Source organism: Ammospiza nelsoni, chromosome 20, assembly GCF_027579445.1.
Source record: "Ammospiza nelsoni isolate bAmmNel1 chromosome 20, bAmmNel1.pri, whole genome shotgun sequence".
In the NCBI taxonomy this organism is placed as follows: Eukaryota; Metazoa; Chordata; class Aves; order Passeriformes; family Passerellidae; genus Ammospiza; species Ammospiza nelsoni.
The window spans coordinates 8,642,861-8,661,427 of record NC_080652.1 but is presented as its reverse complement, the minus strand read 5'-3'; the positions used below and the strand labels follow the sequence as shown (position 1 = coordinate 8,661,427).

Genomic DNA, 18,567 nt, shown 5'->3' with positions numbered 1-18,567 from the left:
GAAACCAGAACTGCATTTCAGATGGTTGCATCACTTTTCCAGGATGTTCCTTGCATTATTCAGTGCAGTGTGAAGAAAGTTTCCTGGGGTGGAAGGAGGCATTTGGGAGTGGAGGAGGATTAAAAATTCCATGAAATCTCTTTGGTCCTTCCTGCCAAGCTGGGGAATGATGGATCAGGAGCGTGAGAGTGAGTGCTGGGCTCACAGAGCTGTCCCTGGGCTCACAGAACTCAGGGATTTGGGATCTGGGAGGGACCCCCAGGGGCTGCCAGGACCCTCTGGAGCTCCACCTGAGCTGTTCCAAAGCCAGAGGTGGAACAGCTTTGTTCCCTGGAGGCTCCAATGCCCATCCCCAGGGTAGATGATTGTAGATGATAATGATTGATGTAGATAATGATTGTTGTAGATAATGATTCCACTTCTGATTCCCAGAAGTACTCCAAGGCTCTCCTCTCACCACTGGCCTCCTCCTATCTACTATCACAAAACTCCCCCCAATCACACTACTCCACATAACCTTGCCCTCACTAAATCCTGCTCTCTTAACCATCCTAGCTATCCTCTCAGCAGCCCTGGGGGGGATGAATGGGTCTCAACCAAACACAAATCCGAAAAATCCTGGCCTTTTCTTCCATCTGTCACCTAGGCTGAATCCAGTCATCATCATCTACAGTGTTTTACAGGGATGTGAGCAGGGCTTGGCTCCTCAGCCTCTCCTCCCTGGAGTCCTTGCCAGAGCTCCAGCAGGCAGATGTTGGTCCCTGCCCCAGCCCTGGCCTGGAATGCTGTTCCTGGTGGAGTGTGCTCCAGGAAAAGCCTCCATCTGCTCCCTGAGTGTGAGCAGAAGTGACAGGTCACGATGACTTTACATGACATGTTATTTCTGCTGCCCTCCCTGAGGCACTCAGCAGCTGGAGAGCTTTTCCCCCATGGAGCTCTGCTTTGAATAAGAGCTTTTTGCATTGGAAGCTACACCTTAGGAGGGATGTTTTATTTTCCCTGGCTGTTTATAGCCCTGTAAAATACTGTGGAGCCTTCATTTTCCCCTCTTTGCATGGTCTCCGTTGCATTATGCAGAGGAACAATTTATTCCTAACAGCTCAGCCTAATGTGTGCCACAGCCATTTCCACAGGAGCCAGACCTGCCTTAATGTTTGCTGGATGGTTTTTTAAATGCATTTTGCTGGCTCCTAAACCAGGCTTTTTAATAGCTCCTGCTCAGAGCTGAGTGTACATCAGTCTGACAAAAACCTTGGTGCTTGGTCTCACACCTTAACTCTGGGCTTAAAAAATCCCTCCCTGAGTTCCACTCTGTGTGTGTGTGTGTGTGTGTTGATGGAGGCAGTTGCTAAGAGAAGGGATAATTTAAAGCAGAAGGAAGTCATACATGCAGCTGTACTAAAAATTAACTTCAGTTGGGTGGTACTTAGGAAATTAAAGCAGGGATGCTGCCAAAAAAAAAAAGAAAAAAAAGAGGAAATGAAGAGTCTGCATTTGACTGGGTGTTGATAGTGTCTTAACTGTGTCAATAAAGTCACTTTAATTCGTGGGTCAGTGAGCTTTTTTAGGGCTGCTGCCTGTTTAGACTTATTGATCCTCTCCCATTAAGCTCCAAATGTCCTTTCCTGTGCAGACAGTTCCCAGCCCAGTCCAGCAGAGTGGGTGGCTTTGGAAGGAGATGCAGTGGAGCTGCCGAGGAGGAATCAGATGCTGCTGCCAGTTCCCCTCTTCACCCCTCTGGCTGAAGCTCAGCATTAATGGTCCAGCCCAACATGTCCCTGGGGCCTTATCTGCATCCTCAAATTGTACCAAATTAATTAGCCTGGCACAGCAAAAAGCAGCCCAGCCTTCCCTAACGCTCTGCAAATGCAATTTGCTCCCAGAGTTTATTTGAGATATTCCAATTAACAGGCAGCTTTGCTTGTGCACTGTCTGGTGGAGCTGCTTCTGTCTGGCTGGGAAATTCCTCATTAAATCCATGGAATCCCAGACTGGTTTGGGTTGGAAGGGACCTGGATGCTCGTGCAGTGCCCCAGGGCAGGGACACCTTGCACTGGAGCTCCTGTCTGGCTGGGAAATTCTCATTAAATCCTGTTCCATGGAATCCCAGACTGGTTTGGGTTGGAAGGGACCTGGATGCTCATGTAGTGCCCCAGGGCAGGGACACCTTGCACTGGAGCAGGTTGTTCCAGAGGAAATGATGTCCTGGGGAATTGGGTTTGACAGGACCCAATTCCATTCAGGAATTCTCAGACAGCCAACCTGGATATTCCCGTCGTCTCACAGGGAGATTTTCCAGTGGAGTTTTCCTGCTTAACAGACTAAATCAGTGCAGAATTACACAAATATTTGTGATTAATCCCCAACATGCAACTTCCCATTAAATAATTTACCAAAGCCTATATTGAAAAAAATATAGCCCCCCTCACAAAACACAGAATGATGTTCTTCCTTATTTTTAGCAAAGAAAAAAAAAAGATAAAAAAATATAAAAATATTTCTCTGCTTGTGTGTGTTTAACCCCTGTTAGCCTGGCTTAAAAAGGAGGAATTGCTTTACAGAAATGTGAATCCAGGGCTGGAAACTGTTCAGTCAAAGCATTTTGGGAGGATTTTGGGAGGATTTCCAACCCCCTCTAGCCCCAGGTGCCAGCTTTGGGTGCACCCCTGATGTGTTACTGTAATAAATGAGTGTGTGGAGCTGCCAGGAATGGGATGTGGGTGTTAAATTAGAGGGTCCTGTTATCTTGTTATCCTCCCCGAGCATTAATTTATAGAAATATCCAGAGCCTTGTTTCCCGTAATCGCTGGGATCTGTTCTCAGGGGTGGTTTTTATGAGCTGGGGACCTGACCTTTTTAAGCAGCTTTACAAATTAAGTAGCCAGCAGATTAATTTTCTGTAGCCTGTTTTTATCATGGGGAGCAGGAACTGTTCTGCATTGCTGGGGCAGTAAATTTTACCTCTTGGCAAGGGAGGGAAAAAAAAAAAATCTTCCAGATAAGGTAAAATAGTCACATCCTCAAGGAGAGATAAATTGGGCAGAAATGAAGCTGCCCTTGTTTTAATTCAGAAGAGGTGAGGGACAGGGTTTTGCCCAAACCCAGGGAGGTTTGGAGTCGGCAAAAATGCCAAAATTTAAGCACTGCTCACTGCAGAAAGATCTTTAATTCATGGTGGTAAAAAAATCTCTTGATGCTTTAGGGAACTTCCCAGAACCAGACTCAGCTCTGGCTGGAGTCTCATTCAGTTCCACCCTTGCAAAAAAATAACTTGAAATGGAAGTGATTTCCTTTTTGTTGCCTGTTTTGTTGCTGTGGTGTGAGTTGGGATAATTGGGCTGGTTTAGGACAGCCCTGCCCCTGCTGGGGCTCTGAGCATCCTCCCCAGAATTTGGATTTCCTTCCAAATAGGTGCCAGGATGGAGAAGTGATGGCTCTTGTGCTTTTCACCTGTTTTTCACTGATGTCACACTGATTGCAATGATGCTTGATACTCTCTAGTAAGGAATTAAACCTCTCTCTTTCCTCCACGAGGGCTGAAAATGCTTAATTGAAATCTTACAGATAAAACACAGCCTCTAATCTTAAAATCCTAATAAAAAAGAAACTCAACCAACCAACATCACAGTAATGCCAGTGGCCTCTTCATCCTCCCCTTGATCAAAGTTCATTCTGATTTTTATCTGGTGCCTACATTAGAGATGATGGTTAACCTTCAGATTTCCTGTGATACTCACAGTTACTCTTCAGTTAATTAATTTCCTTGCAGTGCTGCAAGGAGAGGAACTGAAACCCTGAATGCAAATTGCCCAGGGCAGCACGAGGGCTTTAGGTGGAAAGAAAAATGGGTGTTTGTGCTTGTGGGTGGGTTTTCCTTTCCTGGCCACAGGGATGGGTTTGGGGTTGGTGTATTTGGGTTTTTGGGATGTGTTCTGAAGCTTTATGGAGCTGGTAGAGACTCATGGGGGGCTTCTCCTGCTGCCAGGGGAGTTCTGATATTAAATCAATTAAATATGATATTGTATTATATTATATTATGCTATACTAAAACTATACTAAAGAATAGAGAAAGGATACAGACATAAGGCTATAAAGAATGATAATGAAAACTCCTGACTCCTTCAAGTCCTGACACAGCTGGTGGTGATTGGTCATTAAGCTAAAACAATTCACATGAAACCAATCAAACCTTGAATGATCCAAGCACCTGTTGGATAAACAATCTCCCACCACATTCCAAAGCAGCAAAACACAGGAGACGCAAAGGAGATAAATATTGTGAGGCTCCTCAGCCTACCAGGAGGAGAAATCCTGGCAAATGGGTTTTTCAGAAAATATGACAGTGACACACCACAACAGAGGCTTGCAGTTTTTCCAGGCTTTTATTTCCTCCATCACCCATTTCAAAGGTAAAAGCTGTGAGTTATGAATGTTTTCCTTGGCTGGGGGTTTGCTTTGCAGGGGTGATTTCCCTGTGGGTGATGCTGTGCTTGGGCTCTGTGGGACGAATGTGGCAGGAGTTTGTTTGCTCTGCCTCCTGGCAGGTACCCTGGCACTTCTTGCACTGAGGAGAACACCACATTTGGCTGTAATTTTGGAGGCTTTGTGGGAGTGAAGTGAGGCTAATTGGGAAGGAGTCACCCCACAGCGTGACTGTGTGCAGAAAAATTGAATTTTCCCCACCATGGATGAATAATGCCATGGCAGCCATACAAGCTCTTCCCAGAAAAGTCTTTTGCATGTTGGAAGATTGCATGCTGCTGGTCTGATGGCAGAATTTCTAAAATCAGATTTCTTGAGGTGCTTGAAGAAAGCAGAGTCTGCAGTGAGGCCCCTGAAATGATTTTTTTCCTTTGGCTAATCTTAGCTCAGGGGTGTTTGGGGATTATAAAATCACAGATTTTATGGAAGTGACCATAAAACTCATTGGGGCCATGGGCAAGGACACTTCCCTCTAGACCAGCTTGCTCCAAGCCCTGTCCAATCTGGCCTTGAACACGTCCAGATATCAATGAATATTTAAAATCTACTCCTCCATAACTGATATATAAAGATTTTTAATTCAGCTTGCATGTTTGATTATTATTTGTCTGTTTTGACAATTTTGCATGAATGGCACTGCAGTCCCCTGCTGCAAACACCCTCCAATCCCACCCTGTGGCTCACAAATGCTTCAGATCTTGGCTCCTCACCATTTTTTCAGGGCATTTTGGTTTTAAAGAGACAAAAATGAGTTTTGGGAATGCCTTGCATGAGCCCAGGCTTGCAGGCTGTACCCAGAGCTTGACCTGACAAGGCTCTATTTGCTGGCTTGGCTGCTCTGGACTCATCTGAGAGCTGCACCAGAGCTGTTCTCATCCCTGCCCTGTGCAGAGTCCATCAGGGTCCCATTCCCTGGGCCAGCCTGAGGAGCAGGAGGGCAATTCCTGCCTGGAAAGCTCCCTGGAAGAGCAGCCCTGCAGCGTAACTCCAGCTGGGCTTACGCAATTCCTGCCTTTCCTCAAGTGCTCTGCTGTAATTTCATTGTCATGCTTCAGGTCAAGTCCTCTCCCAGAGCCTTGGGTTGGCCCAAATGTTTGGAGTTTTCTCTGCAGGAGCCTTCCCACGCATGGAGTTATCTCATTTCTCCATCAGCTCCCAGCAGGGTTTGTTTTTCACATGTCCCATCTCTTATCTGTGGTTGTGTTTTCGGGCTGAAGTGTGATCCTGGGTGAGGTTGGGAATCACAGCAATATAATGAGCTGAAACATCTCTTTTTTTATTTTTTTTTCTTTTTTCTCCCCTTTTTAAATTGATTTTCCCAATAGAACTGTGTTTCCTCCAGCTATAAGAGAAAGAGGCTGGGTGTGAGGAGTGTGGAAGGGAATTCTTCATTCAGGATGCCAAATGTGGGCAGGTTGAGCAATGCCTCTGAGCCCTGCTGCTCCCAGGCTTTTTGCAGCCTCAGATTTTATTTCTTTCTGCAGCCCCAGATTTCACTGCTCAGGAAAGCCCAGCCTGGATTTCTCAGTCTGCAGTGCAGACACCCAGATCTGGCATGCAGCACTCTGAAATTCCTGAATTCTGGGAGAAAGCCCAAAAGAACCACCTTGGAGGGATGTGCTGGGGCAAATGATGAACCCTGGAAGTTCCTGGATTTCTCCTCTGGGTGATCCTTGGTGCCCTGCCCACACTCAGGGGTGCAAAGCCTCTCTCCCTGTCTTGCTATCCATCCCCCAGGAGCTGCTGGAGACCAGGGCTGCCAGAAAGGGGCTGTGCCCACCTGGTTTTGCCAGAAACTCTTGTTATTCCTGAGTTTGGCTCTTCAGGTCTCTTAGAGATATCCTAAAAGATCCATTTTGCCCACCTGCTTTTGCCAGGAACTCTGTTATCCCTGGGATTGGCTATTCAAATCTCTTAGAGATATCCTAAAAGATCATTTCTAGAGAACAATCAGCCACACAGGGATTTGATTGGGGTTTTCCAGAGCCCCAGTGGAAAGGGTTTGGGTGACACAAACCTCATTTCTGTGCCTGGGGGGGTTGCACCAGTGCTGAACCTGTTGGACCCGCTGGATTTGGGGTTTTCGGGGCGATTTCAGCCCTTGTGAGCACTGTGGGTGAAACCCTGCCAGGCACTGCAGTTAAAGCCTTGAAACCTTAATTATCCTGCCTTTCCCAGCCCCTGCAGGCCTGGGAGGGCTCCACAAAGGAGGGAAGCACTGTCAGCAGTGGCAGCTCCAGCGTTTTCTCTTCGGGAAGTTGCAGCTTCCTTCCTCTCATTTAGAGCCCCTGAGTGCTGTGGGGTGAGCATGGATGGACAGACAGACAGAGCCTGGCGTTCCCCTGGGAATGTGGGAACATCTGGGCTTGCCTGGGACATCCCTGTGTCACCAGAGCCCTGTCCTGAGTCATTATCTGGAGTTACCCATCTCAGCTGCCTGATGGATGGGGGTTTTAGCCACACTTACAGCTTTATTTTTGCTTTTCCACTTTTTTTCCCCATGTGTAATGGGGGAAATGAGCCTGGCAGTCTTCATGAGGAGCTCAGGAGTCAGGAAAACTTCCTTGGATAAAACACAATGAGTTCTTGGAGCCCTGGGCATGGCAGGGTGACAGCAGCACCCTCTGAGTGTCCTCTGCCTCTGGGTATTTAACAGGTTACTCCAGATTCTCTGTTTGTAAATGCTCTACTTTTATTTTGTAGTTCTAATTATTTTTTCACAATTCCGTGTATACTCTGGTTTCCAGTCCATGGGTTTTATATTGATAACTGAGAGTCCTCTGCCTGTGGGGCTGAGGCTTGGGACATCTGGGTGTTAACCAGGTTACTCCAGATTCTCTTTTTGTTATTTTTTTACTTTTGTTTTGTAGTTTTTAATTATTTTTTCACAATTCCATGTATATTCTGGTTTCCATTTAATGGGCTTTATGTTGTTAACTGGGAGACCTCTTCCCTTTGAGAGCCCATGATGGGAAGTTCCTGTGGAGTGACTGGGGGGGATCTTTGTCCCTTTGAGCCATGCCAGGACAATGATGAGTGAAGGTTTGAGGATGATTCCTGTGGGGTCTTTGTCCCTTTGAGCCATGCCAGGACAATGATGAGTGAAGGTTTGAGGATGATTCCTGTGGGGTCTTTGTCCCTTTGAGCCATGCCAGGACAATGATGAGTGAAGTTTTGAGGATGATTCCTGTGGGGTCTTTGTCCCTTTGAGCCATGCCAGGACAATGATGAGTGAAGTTTTGAGGATGATTCCTGTGGGGTCTTTGTCCCTTTGAGCCATGCCAGGACAATGATGAGTGAAGGTTTGAGGATAGTGACTGGGGTGGATCTTTGTCCCTTTGAGGATGAGCAGGACCAGAGCAGGGTTTGGCAGCCTCTCCTGCCCTGCTGCTGGACCCTTCTATGCTTCTCTTGGGCAAGGTGGAAGCTCCTGGTGAGTTTGTGCAGGAGTTTTTCATCTCCCCTGTGCTCTGGCTGATTTTCCTCCCTTTTCTTGCTTTCCCCCATTGCCCTGCTATGGGTGGTTGCTAAAATCCATGGTTGCTTTCCCTCAGGTGCTTTCCTAGGGATGAATGGTGCTTGTGAGGGGATGTGAGAAGGAGAAGCTGTGGAGAGGTCAGCCCTCATCAGTGTTTCAGGCTCATTAATCAGCCTCCCTAAGTGGAATTTGCCCAGCCCTGGAGCGCTCCGCAATGGGAATGGCTTTGAAAGGCAAAGGGAGGGGGAAATAATAGTGCTAAACTGTTTGAGAAATAATTTCATTCTCCACTTCTCAATAGATAAATCTGCTGTCCAACAACCTGAAATTTAATCTGTCCATCTGGAGTAATTGATGAGCTCTGACTTGAATCCAAATGCGTTGGGGAATTCTCTGCAGAGGGTTTGTGCTGCCTCTGCACCAGAGACAATGGGGCAAAGCTGGGGAGGAACAAAGCCAGCAGGAACAAAGCCATGGGAGGTTTGGGGGGCAATCCAAGCCCCTTACTGGAGGGCTTGGCAGTGCTGAGTTGATGGTTGGACTTGATCTTGGAGATCTTTTTTAACAAAAATGGTTGTGTTTCTCCATTAACAAAGCAGTTTTGGTGGGTGCATGTGTGGCCTTTAGGTCTGGGATGTGTTTCCAGCCCACCCCGAGCAGTTTTCTCTTCTCTGGTGAATTTGCATTGGAAATGGCTCCTGTCTTGTCAGTGCAGGTGCCACGGGTGCCCAGTCATTTGGGGAGTGCAGGGAGGGGCCTGAAGTGTGGGCTGTGAGGAAAAGTCACCCACACCCTCCCCAAGAGTCCTCTCCCACCCCCAGGCTGGAGTTTCCAATTGCAGAAACATCTGGGGTGGCTGGGCATGTCCCTGCTGGGATCCCAGTGCAAAGTGGAGTTACTCAAACACCAAATTACCCCTTTTTTGACCTCCCCTGAAGGCACCTCCAGTGCATTTCTGAGTTTGAGTGGCACAAAAACTCAGCAGCACAACCCTTTGTATGGCCTGTAATCATCTGAGGAGTCTCTAAACTCACTGAATTCAGTAAAAGAGAGAAAATCATGAAAACCTTCTATTAAACAGAGCGTCCCAGAAGCTGCTGAGGAGCTCCCAGTGTGTCCCAGGCCTTGGGGGTGTTGGCCACCCCAGTGTGCAGGAGGGTGGCCAGGGGCTCCCAGGGGGAGTTCAGAGCAGTTTTTTCACTTTATGACTCTGCAGAGTGGTTAAAAATAAGCAGAGCTCTTGTGAAACTGGCTGAGTGCAGGTGATGGGGCCCTTTGCTGCCTCTCTCTAGTGCTGCTTCTTACAACCCTGCAAGGCCTGGGGCAGAGCTGACCACGTTTTTCTCATCCATTATCTGCCTTCAGGGTGTTTTGTTTCACTAGATGAGTTTCTTGCTCTGTTTTTCACAATCCCATCCCTGTTCCAGTCCCTCTTCCCTCTCTGATGGGCTTTGCAGTGCCCAGGGTGTTCTCCCCTGTGAAGGATTTGTCCTGGGGCTGTTCCAGAGCCTGGAAATGTTGCTGGCCATGGAAACGTTGGTGGCTGTGGAATTCATGGAATTCCCTGGAGCCATGGCTGGTGGCTCCCAAAGCTGTTTTGGATGCACAGGAGGGTGCCAGGATTGGGAATTTGTGATGTTGGTGCTCCCTTGTTCTCAGGGCCCTGCTCCTCAGCTCCAGCCTCACTAAAATTAGATAAATGACAGCACTGATTTTGGGCCTGACAGGTGCTGAATGAGCCCCATGGAAAACATTGATTTCTTTTCTCTCCTGTGAAACGTTTGCTTGTCCAAAGGTGTGATTGACTGGTGAATAAAACGGCCTCAGCACAGCCCGTGTTAAATGGGAGCTAATTTTAACCTGTGGCTCTTGAGTAACAGTCCTGAGCCAAGAATTCATCATCTTCCATCAGCAGTGACCTCAAAACGCCAGGAAAATCAAAAGCACAAGATGGCACTTTGCAGATTGGCCACAGAAAAAGGGCCAGGAGTGAACTGTGCTGGGTGTCCCCACCTGGACTTGTGGTGCTCCAGGAGTGAGGGTGAAACCCACCTGCAGCTGTCATCCCCAGTGGTGGCTGTTCCTGTGGGCAGTGTGGTGGCCTTGCTGCCAGCTCCTTAATTAACTGGTTAATTGAGTTTGTTGTGGATTCCACCAGGCCTTTTCCAGCAGCTCTTTGAATAGATGATGGGCTTTTTTGTCCATGTTTGTCCAGGGCCTGGCTGGTGGTGTGGTGGCTCTGTGCCGATGTCACCTGGAGCTGCCACCTTAGCAGGTGCCTCCTCCTCTTTTTATATCTTTACCAGCTGTGGTGAGGGGGTTTCCACCTCTGAATTGGATGTGGAACATCACTTTTGGCCTTTGTTTCCTTCACTGGCACAGGTTCTCAGAGCAGCTGTGGCTGCCCCATCCCTGGCAGTGCCCAAGGCCAGGCTTGGAGCAAACTGGGATGGTAGAAAGTCCCTGCCCATGGCAAGAGGATGGAAATGGATAATCCTGAACATCCCAAGCCATTCTGTGATTGTGGTTTGGTGCTGCCCAGCCTGGGATGGATGATCAGGAGAGGGAGGGAATGCTGCAGAAGGGCAGGGCAGCTCTGCAGAGGAGGTTTGCATCTTGCTGTGTGTAATTGTGGCTGCACCCTGTGCCATTAACTTTCAAAATTGGAGGCTTAAAAGGATTTAAAATAAGCACACGCTGGAACTTTGGAATCAATGGGACTGCAGTGCAGCGAGCACAGGCAGCCTGGGGTGCAAATTCTTGCAGAGATAAAGTTGTGAAATAACCAGTGTCAGCAAGAGAGCCTGTAAAGCAATTCAAAAAAAAAAAAAAAAAAAAACAAAAAAAAAAAAAAACCAAAAACCTCCCAGTCTAGACACTTATATTTACTGCAGTGTTTATGTGAGATAGAGGAATGCCCCAGAAAACCAGATTTGTTTTCAATTCCTGCCTCTGGCACGTGCTTGTCTGATGAGAAGGCTCTGATGTGATGGGACTGTCCTGTGCCCACCGTGCTGGGGCAGCTCTGCTGGAGGGGCAGAGGGGTAAAAGGTTATTTCTTGCTTTGTGTAGGTGCAGCAGCCTGCTGTTAATGAGGTGGTTTTGCTAATCCAGGCTGGAAACCCTCATGTCTAATCCCCAAAGCAGCACTAACGAACCACGTCTGTGGAGGTACCATGGCCCCAAAGACTGTGCTTTGATTCTTTTAATTAAAAGAAAATTAAGCTATTTTCTTTTGCTTTGAACCCTGGGTGAAGTTTGCAGGCGGTGTGTGTTTGATGGCAACTCGGGGATTGTGCCATGTGACAAAAGCAGGAGGAATCCACCCAAAGGCAGCTTGGCTCCTCTGCCTGTTGATCACACGGGGGTGATTTACCCCCTTGATGGATGGATTTCCTCAGGATTCTAACATGTTTGTTAGGTATCTGTGAGGAATTTGCTGGAAAAGTGAAGGGTTGCCTGAAGATACAGCCATAAATTGAAGGTATTTTGCAGTGAGGATGTAAAAAGAAGGGAAGTTAATTGGCTGGCTCAGCAGATGAAGGATGTAGGTGATGCAGCTGGAAAAATGAAGCAGATTTTTATTTTTCTCTTCTTAAGCCCCCATGTTGCCAGGAGCAAGACCATTTGGAGTCCTCCGGCTTTGGAATCCCTGATAATTTTTGATAAACAAAAATTTTGTTTGCTGTAAAGACGGGATTTTTTAAAAGAGAAACTTGATGTTGCTCTGCCAGTCAACCTTGCTGGATAACCAAAGATTTGGAAGGGATATTGTAGATCATCCAGACTGGGTAGGGACACCTTCCTCTATCCCAGGTTGTTCCAAGTCCCATCCAGCCTGGCCTGGGACACTTGCAGCACGTGAGCAGCCACAACTTCTCCCCACCCTCACAGGGAAGAATTCCCTCCCAATATCCATTTAATCCTGCCCTTTGCCAGTTTAGAGCCATTCCCCTTGTCCTGTTGCTGTAACATGTGTCCCTTCTGTAGGGAGCCAAATGGTACTGTGCTGGAAATGGTTAAATGTTCAACCCTGGGCTTCTGTGCAACATCAGCTGTAATTTACATTTGCCTTCGACCTTGAAAGGGAAACGTCCTGGCTTGAGTTCTTGAGTTTTGCAGCCCTTCTGCAGCGTTACCTTGGGAGAAAGATGTTGTTTTTCAAAGGGGCCTTGTGTTCATGGAGCACAGCTGAGAACACAGGAGCCCTCACAGGGCACCAGAGTCTGACATCCTCAGAAACAACTGGGGATAATCCAAATAAACTCTTGCTGGCCTTGCAGGGCGAGCTTCTCACTCCCTGCTTGTAGGAGCAACAAGGGGTAGGATGGTGGGGATGGATGGAGATGAGAGATCTCTGAAGCCAGGGCTTGGAAATTGGGGTTTATTGCAAAGGGCCTGGGTGCAGGGCCCTGCTGGGATTTGGGGTTTATTGCAAAGGGCCTGGGTGCAGGGCCCTGCTGGAATTTGGGGTTTATTGCAAAGGGCCTGGGTGCAGGGCCCTGCTGGGGGCTGCAGCCACAGCTCAGAGCAGGCCTGAGAGAAGAGAGGGGGAGAGAGGATGAGAGGGTGAGAGAGTAAAAGCATAAGAGAGTAAAAAGGGCAAGAGAATAAACGGGGAAAGAGAGCAGAAGCATAAGAGGGCAAAGGCGTAAAAGAGTAAAAGGGTTAAGAGAGTGAAGCTCCTGTTACAATACAATAAATCTTCTGTACTGAATATTCTGATTCTCACTAAGAAATCTAGTACAATATATAAATCCTATAGCATTTCCATACAGCTTATAAGAATCATTACATTACCACACTGTGTTAAATTTTAAACCCTAAAAACTCCTCTTTGGAAACCCTAAAACTCCTCTTTGGGCCCTTCTGCCAAGCTAGTGGGGTCTGCTCTGACCCTTGGGCCTGTCTGCAAGCAGAGGGGATTGTTCCATCAACCTTCAGCCACTCACACCATTGTTTTCCCATCGTTCAGTAACTGAGGTATCTCAAAGCTTGCTTTCATTTCAATCTCGCTTATAGTTTCTATATTCTCAAAATCTTTTGCCAGGCAATCATATTTATAAGGCTTTCCTGTTCCATCTTCCCCGATGCTCGCTTGTCTTGCATTTAACTCAGGAAATCTCAGCTGTAATTTGTGCCTGTCTCACTCATTTCACCTTCTTTTCCTCCATTTTCTCCTCCACAGTTTCTGTGTTTGAAGAACATCAGGACCTTCCTGAAGGTGTGCCACGACAAGTTTGGGTTAAGGAACAGCGACCTCTTTGATCCCTTTGACCTCTTTGATGTGCGGGATTTCGGGAAGGTAAGAGTTAATGCTGAGCTCCTGGGGAGGGATGGTTCTGCCACTGGGGCTCCCTGGGTTTGTGCTCCAGATTTGGGGTGAAAATACAAAGATTTTGTGGTGTTCTGAGCAGCCTCTGAGAATTGCGCACCAGTTCCCCCATGCTTGTGGTGTATTTAGGATTCTGCTGTGTTCTCAGTGTATTTAGGGGTTAAAACCCTAAATTTAGGGGTTAAAAACCTAAAACAGGTTGATTCTGCTGTGTGAAGGGTGACCAAGCCATCGAGTTTTCTGCTTTAGATGAAAAACTCTCTGGGATCAGTCTCTAAAGGATGTGACCTGTGGTAGTGTTTTTCACTCGAGGTCATCAAAGGTGGAATTTGCAAATGTGGAATTAACTCTGACATGGGAAGAGATGAGAATCTTGACTCCATGTTTCAGAAGGCTGATTTATTATTTTATGATATATATTACATTAAAAGAAAATTATATATTAAAACTACACTAAAGAATAGAAGAAGGATTACATTAGAAGGCTTGAAAGGAATAGAAAGGAATGGAATGATAATAAAATCTTGCGACTGACCAGCGAGTCTGAGGTAGCTAGACTGTGATTGGCCATTAATTAAAAACAACCACATGAGACCAATCAAAGATGAACCTGTTGCATTCTACAGCAGCAGATAATTATTGTTTACATTTCATTTTTGAGGCTTCTCAGCTTCTTAGGAGGAAAATCGTAGCAAAAAGATTTTTCATAAAATACATCCCTAACAATGACCCCATGTGTTTTTGAGAAGAACCAAACCTTGCCTGGGGTCCACACCTCACTCAGTCCTTCCCCATCTGCTGCCAGAGATGCAGAGCAAAATAAACTTTGCTGAAATCACCCCTGATTTTTGTCTCATGGCCACTGAGTGTCTGTGGGGTTTCATGGCAGGGTGAAATGAGTGCCCTGAGCTTCTCAGAAATGTGTTGGCTCTAAGTGATGGTTGGCACCAAATATCAAAGAAGGAAAACTCTGCCTTGGTTTTGACAAGTGGCTCTTGCTCTGATCCCCTGCCTTTGACACCAACTGCATCAGGGCTGATGGATGCAGGGCTCAGGGAAGCCATTACCCAGGACAATTGCTATATTCTTCAGCAGAAAAGGTGATAAAAGATTTATTAAAGCTCTGTATTGTTTTACCTGTTTCGAGCTGCCAGACATAAGCTGCTGGAAGGCATCTTCCCTTCTGATTATCCAAAGAGTAGATTTTCACTGCTGGTGGGGATATATTATTTGATATTTATTGCCTAATTTATTTCTGGACCATTATGTGGAATGTGCAATTGCAGTGCCTTGTTTTATGAGTTTTTTTTTTGATTTATGGAATACAAGAAGGCAGTTGTTGTTCTGGGAATATGAATGCACAGAAGGAACCTTTTGGGCTGGGGAAGGAACTGCTGCTAATTAAAATGCTGCTTTATCGTCACATTGTCTCTTGCTTTGTGCAGTTTCAAATTGCCTCTGATGCCTGGTGTTAAACACTGCTGGAACACATCAGCTGATGAGCACAGTTTGCTTTTCCTTGTTCTGCTCTTCCCTCCCCCTGGTCATTTTTTGGGGGTGCATTCAGCTTTGTGACTTGGGGAGGTGATTTGCCACTCCCTCTTTGCTCAGGGCAATCTGTTTTTTTAGGAGATTTGAGAAAGAAATGTGTCATAAACTTCCAAGAGATCCAAATGTGCTTTATTGCCTGCATTGTGCTTGTTTTCACGTTGCTCTCATCCTCAACCAACCACAGAAAATGTGGGAAGCACAGACTCTCTATACAAAAACCTCATTTTTTCTTTTTTATCAGCTTGGTGTGGAGGTATCAGCTGTCCAGCTCTGCACCACCCTAAATCCCTCTGGAAGCCTGTCAAAACATTCCCATTGTCTCCAGCACCTTTCATTCCCACATTACCCTCAGATCTGTGTTCAACAGTGGCAAAGCAAATAAACAGGGAAAAATCTGCTGCTGACCAGAGCTCCCTTTCCGTTTTGAGTCACAGCAAAAGGAGCCTCTAATCCACCTCCCCACTGGCCAAACACAGACTTCACACACAAAAACTCCTTCCTGGAGCTATTCACTCCTGAGATCAATGGGTTGTTTTGGTTACAAGACAGTTACTCCGTGTAGGAGGCATTTCTGGTGGGTCACAGTAACACAGTTTAATTGCAGATGGATTTTGGTGGAGTGGGGTTGGGTGTTTCCTTTCTGGATGCCACAGGGAGAATTTTTCCTCTCCTCAACACACAAAAAGTCCTTCCTGAAGCTATTCACTGCTCAGATCAATGGGGTTTTTTTGGTTACAAGACACTTACACCGTGTAGGAGGTGTTTCTGGTGGGCCATAGTTACACAGAGTTTAATTGCAGATGGATTTTGGTGGGTGTTTCCTTTCTGGATGCCACTGGGAGAGAGTTATTCCTCTCCTCCAAACCAAAAAGGCCACTGGGACAGCAATTAGCAGCAGTTTTTGGGATTGCTGGAGTGTAATTACTGAGGAGGAAGGCGGGGACTTGATGCCAACCTCTGCGTAAAGGGCTTTGAATCTTTGGGGTTTTTTAGTGTTAGAAAACCACTGGTGCTTTAAAGAGGCTGAAAAATCAGATCCCTCAGTCCTGCCTTGCCCAGCTGTTATTCTGAGAGAGGTTTCCATGTTTCCATCACTCCTTTTGGCTCCTGCAAGGAGGAGTTGCCGTGGGAGCAGTGGAGCCCCTTCCAGCTCTGCCTGTGGGTTTCCCAAATCCAGGTTTGCTCCCGGTTTTGCTTCTTCCTTGAGTTTTGAGCTTGAGGAGATGCTTTTTGCTGTCAGCAGGGTGAAATGGGGTCATGAACCACGTGGATTTCTCCAGCCAAAATCCCAGTGGAGCTGGAATCTCCAAGTTGGCTCTGTGGGATGCTGGGCAATGGATGCTCAGGCTCTGCCAGATGGGTGCACCCCATTCATTCCCTGTGATCTGCAGTGTCCCCCAGCTCCCCAGGGCAGCCCAAAGGCCCATTCCAGTTGCTCATGGCCAGTTGGAATTGCTGGCAGGCAGCTCTTTTTCCCCCATGTCCAGTTTTAAAGTCATTCTGCTGTGGTGTGGATGATAAAGCAATAATCCTGTGTTTCATGGCAGAGGTTTGCAGAAGTGACCTGAGATGCTGGTGCCTGTTTCTACCCATGCCCCTTCAATATTAATTATTTCTGAATATTTGATCCTTTTAAAGTGGTTCAGATCTCTCTATAAATCACCAGTGGCATCTGCAGAAGTGTTTTCTCCATGGATGCAGGAGTAAAACCTCAGTTAATATTGCCTCATTCCTAACTAAGCCTGATTCTCCAGGCTTGCTGTTAGTACAGCCTGGCTCTTAAAAAAGAAATAAAATAAAAAGCTGGTGCTCGTGTAGTGTGTGTTGTTACACATTTAGTAGCAGTGATGGTATAAAATCAAACTCTTATTGGACTTGCTAATTTATTGGCAGCAACTGTAATGACATAAAATGTACATAAATATGGATTAAACTCTTTATTACTCTATTAGTCAGCGTGATGGTAGCCAGGTTCATTAAAAGGAGTTACTCATTTTAAATAACTTGCAGTAATGTACAATTTTTTTAGAAAAGAAATATAGTTCAAATATTCATAAACCTGTGGAGCGTGCCATTTATTAGCCTCCAGCTCCTCTCTGCCCTCCTGACGTGGATTTAATCACCCTGAATTCCTTTTGAAGTTCCTGCTCTCTTTGAAAAAGGCTTTTTTTGGCAAGATAAGGGTCTTCCCTGCCCTGCCCCACAGATAGGAAACGCTAAAAATGAAAAGGGGAAGCGATTCACAGGGCAGCTGAAGGAGGAGGAGATGCTGGTACTGAAATTAAAGTTGTATTTTTCATTTTGCTTCTGGTCCAGAGGCTGGGGAGGGAGATCTGCACCCACCTCACATCTGGAGCAGGCTCTGGATCAGTTCTTCATCTCAGCTGAGCCCAGGGAGATTTTGGCTGGTGTGGGGCAGGGCCAGGACTCAAAGGAGATTTATTTTGGGTGGCTGCAGTGCCAGGGAGAGGATGTGGCTGCTGGGGAGGTGCCCTGAGCCTGGCACGCTCCAGTGGCTGCCTTGGGGTGGGAGCGAAATCAGAGTTAAAGCACGAGCTGTCCTTGGTAAATTTGGGGTAATTGCTCCAGGTATTGAGGGTATTTTTTAGTGTTCCATTCCTCCTGCTAATGGAGGAATTAAAGTTGTGTTTTTCACTCTGGTTCTGCTCCAGAGGTTGAGGAGAGAGATCTGAACCCACCTGTTCAGATCTTCCTCCCCGAACAGCTGGAGCAGGGCTTGGAGCAGGCTCTGGATCAGTTCTTCCTCTCAGCTGAACCCAGGGAGATTTTGGCTGGTGTGGGGCAGGGCCAGGACTCAAAGGAGATTTATTTTGGGTGGCTGCAGTGCCAGGGAGAGGATGTGGCTGCTGGGGAGGTGCCCTGAGCCTGGCACGCTCCAGTGGCTGCCTTGGGGTGGGAGCGAAATCAGAGTTCAAGCAAGAGGTGCCCTTTGTAAATTTGGGGTAATTGCTCCAAAATTGCTCCAGATATTCAGGGTATTTTTTAGTGTTCCATCCCTCCTGCTGCTGGAGGTCCTGGAAAGCCCTGGGGGGATCCAGGCTGTCCTCACTTTGTCCCCAGCCCCTTCCAAGTGAGGGATTCCCCCTTTGGCATCCACTGGATGGGTTGGGACAGCTCTGGAGGGGCTCAGCTGCCACAATCCCTTTCTGCCCCACCCCAAATGCTGCCAGAGAGTCAGAAAACTCCAATTTCTGTTCGCTTTCAGACAGGAGGGTGGGGAGTGCTGTCAGAATTATTTAAGGGATTCATAACCGAGAGTTGGTGTTTCTGTTTCTCTGCTGAGAATTCCCCTCCCTCCAGCATCTCCAACCCCATCTAGCAGCCTCCAGCCCTGTTTTTAAGGGTGCCTTTTTTTTTTAGTGTTAGAAAACCACTGTTTTTCTATTTAATTTATTATTTTTAACACAGTTTGGGCTGAGAAGAGAGAGGGATTTATATGAATTAATATAAAAAAGCAGAAACTGCAGAAATTCCAGATATACAACTGCTGTAAACGCACTGCCAGCTGTGACCTGCTGCTCCTCTTCTCTCATTTTGACTTTCAGGGGATTTTTTCTGACCTCCTGCAGCCAAGAACATATTAAAAGCAGTGTGTTTTCTCTCTGCACCACGGAGTGTGTGAAGTGTCTGGGAGCGGAGCAGGGCTGGCCAGCCAAGCTGGGTATCCCAGCCCTGCCCCAGGGTATTTTTACAAATAAAA

The 18,567-nt window shown here is 46.9% G+C and overlaps 1 protein-coding gene across 2 annotated transcripts in view; it reads left to right on the top strand.

Moving 5' to 3' along the window:
- VAV2 (vav guanine nucleotide exchange factor 2) overlaps positions 1 to 18,567 on the top strand; it is a 121,697-nt gene that overhangs the window by 15,333 nt on the left and 87,797 nt on the right. For both annotated transcript variants that reach the window (XM_059486318.1, XM_059486317.1), the window contains exon 2: positions 13,149 to 13,265. In XM_059486318.1, the coding sequence (XP_059342301.1) occupies positions 13,149 to 13,265 (117 nt within the window). The remainder of the gene's footprint in view (positions 1 to 13,148; positions 13,266 to 18,567) is intronic.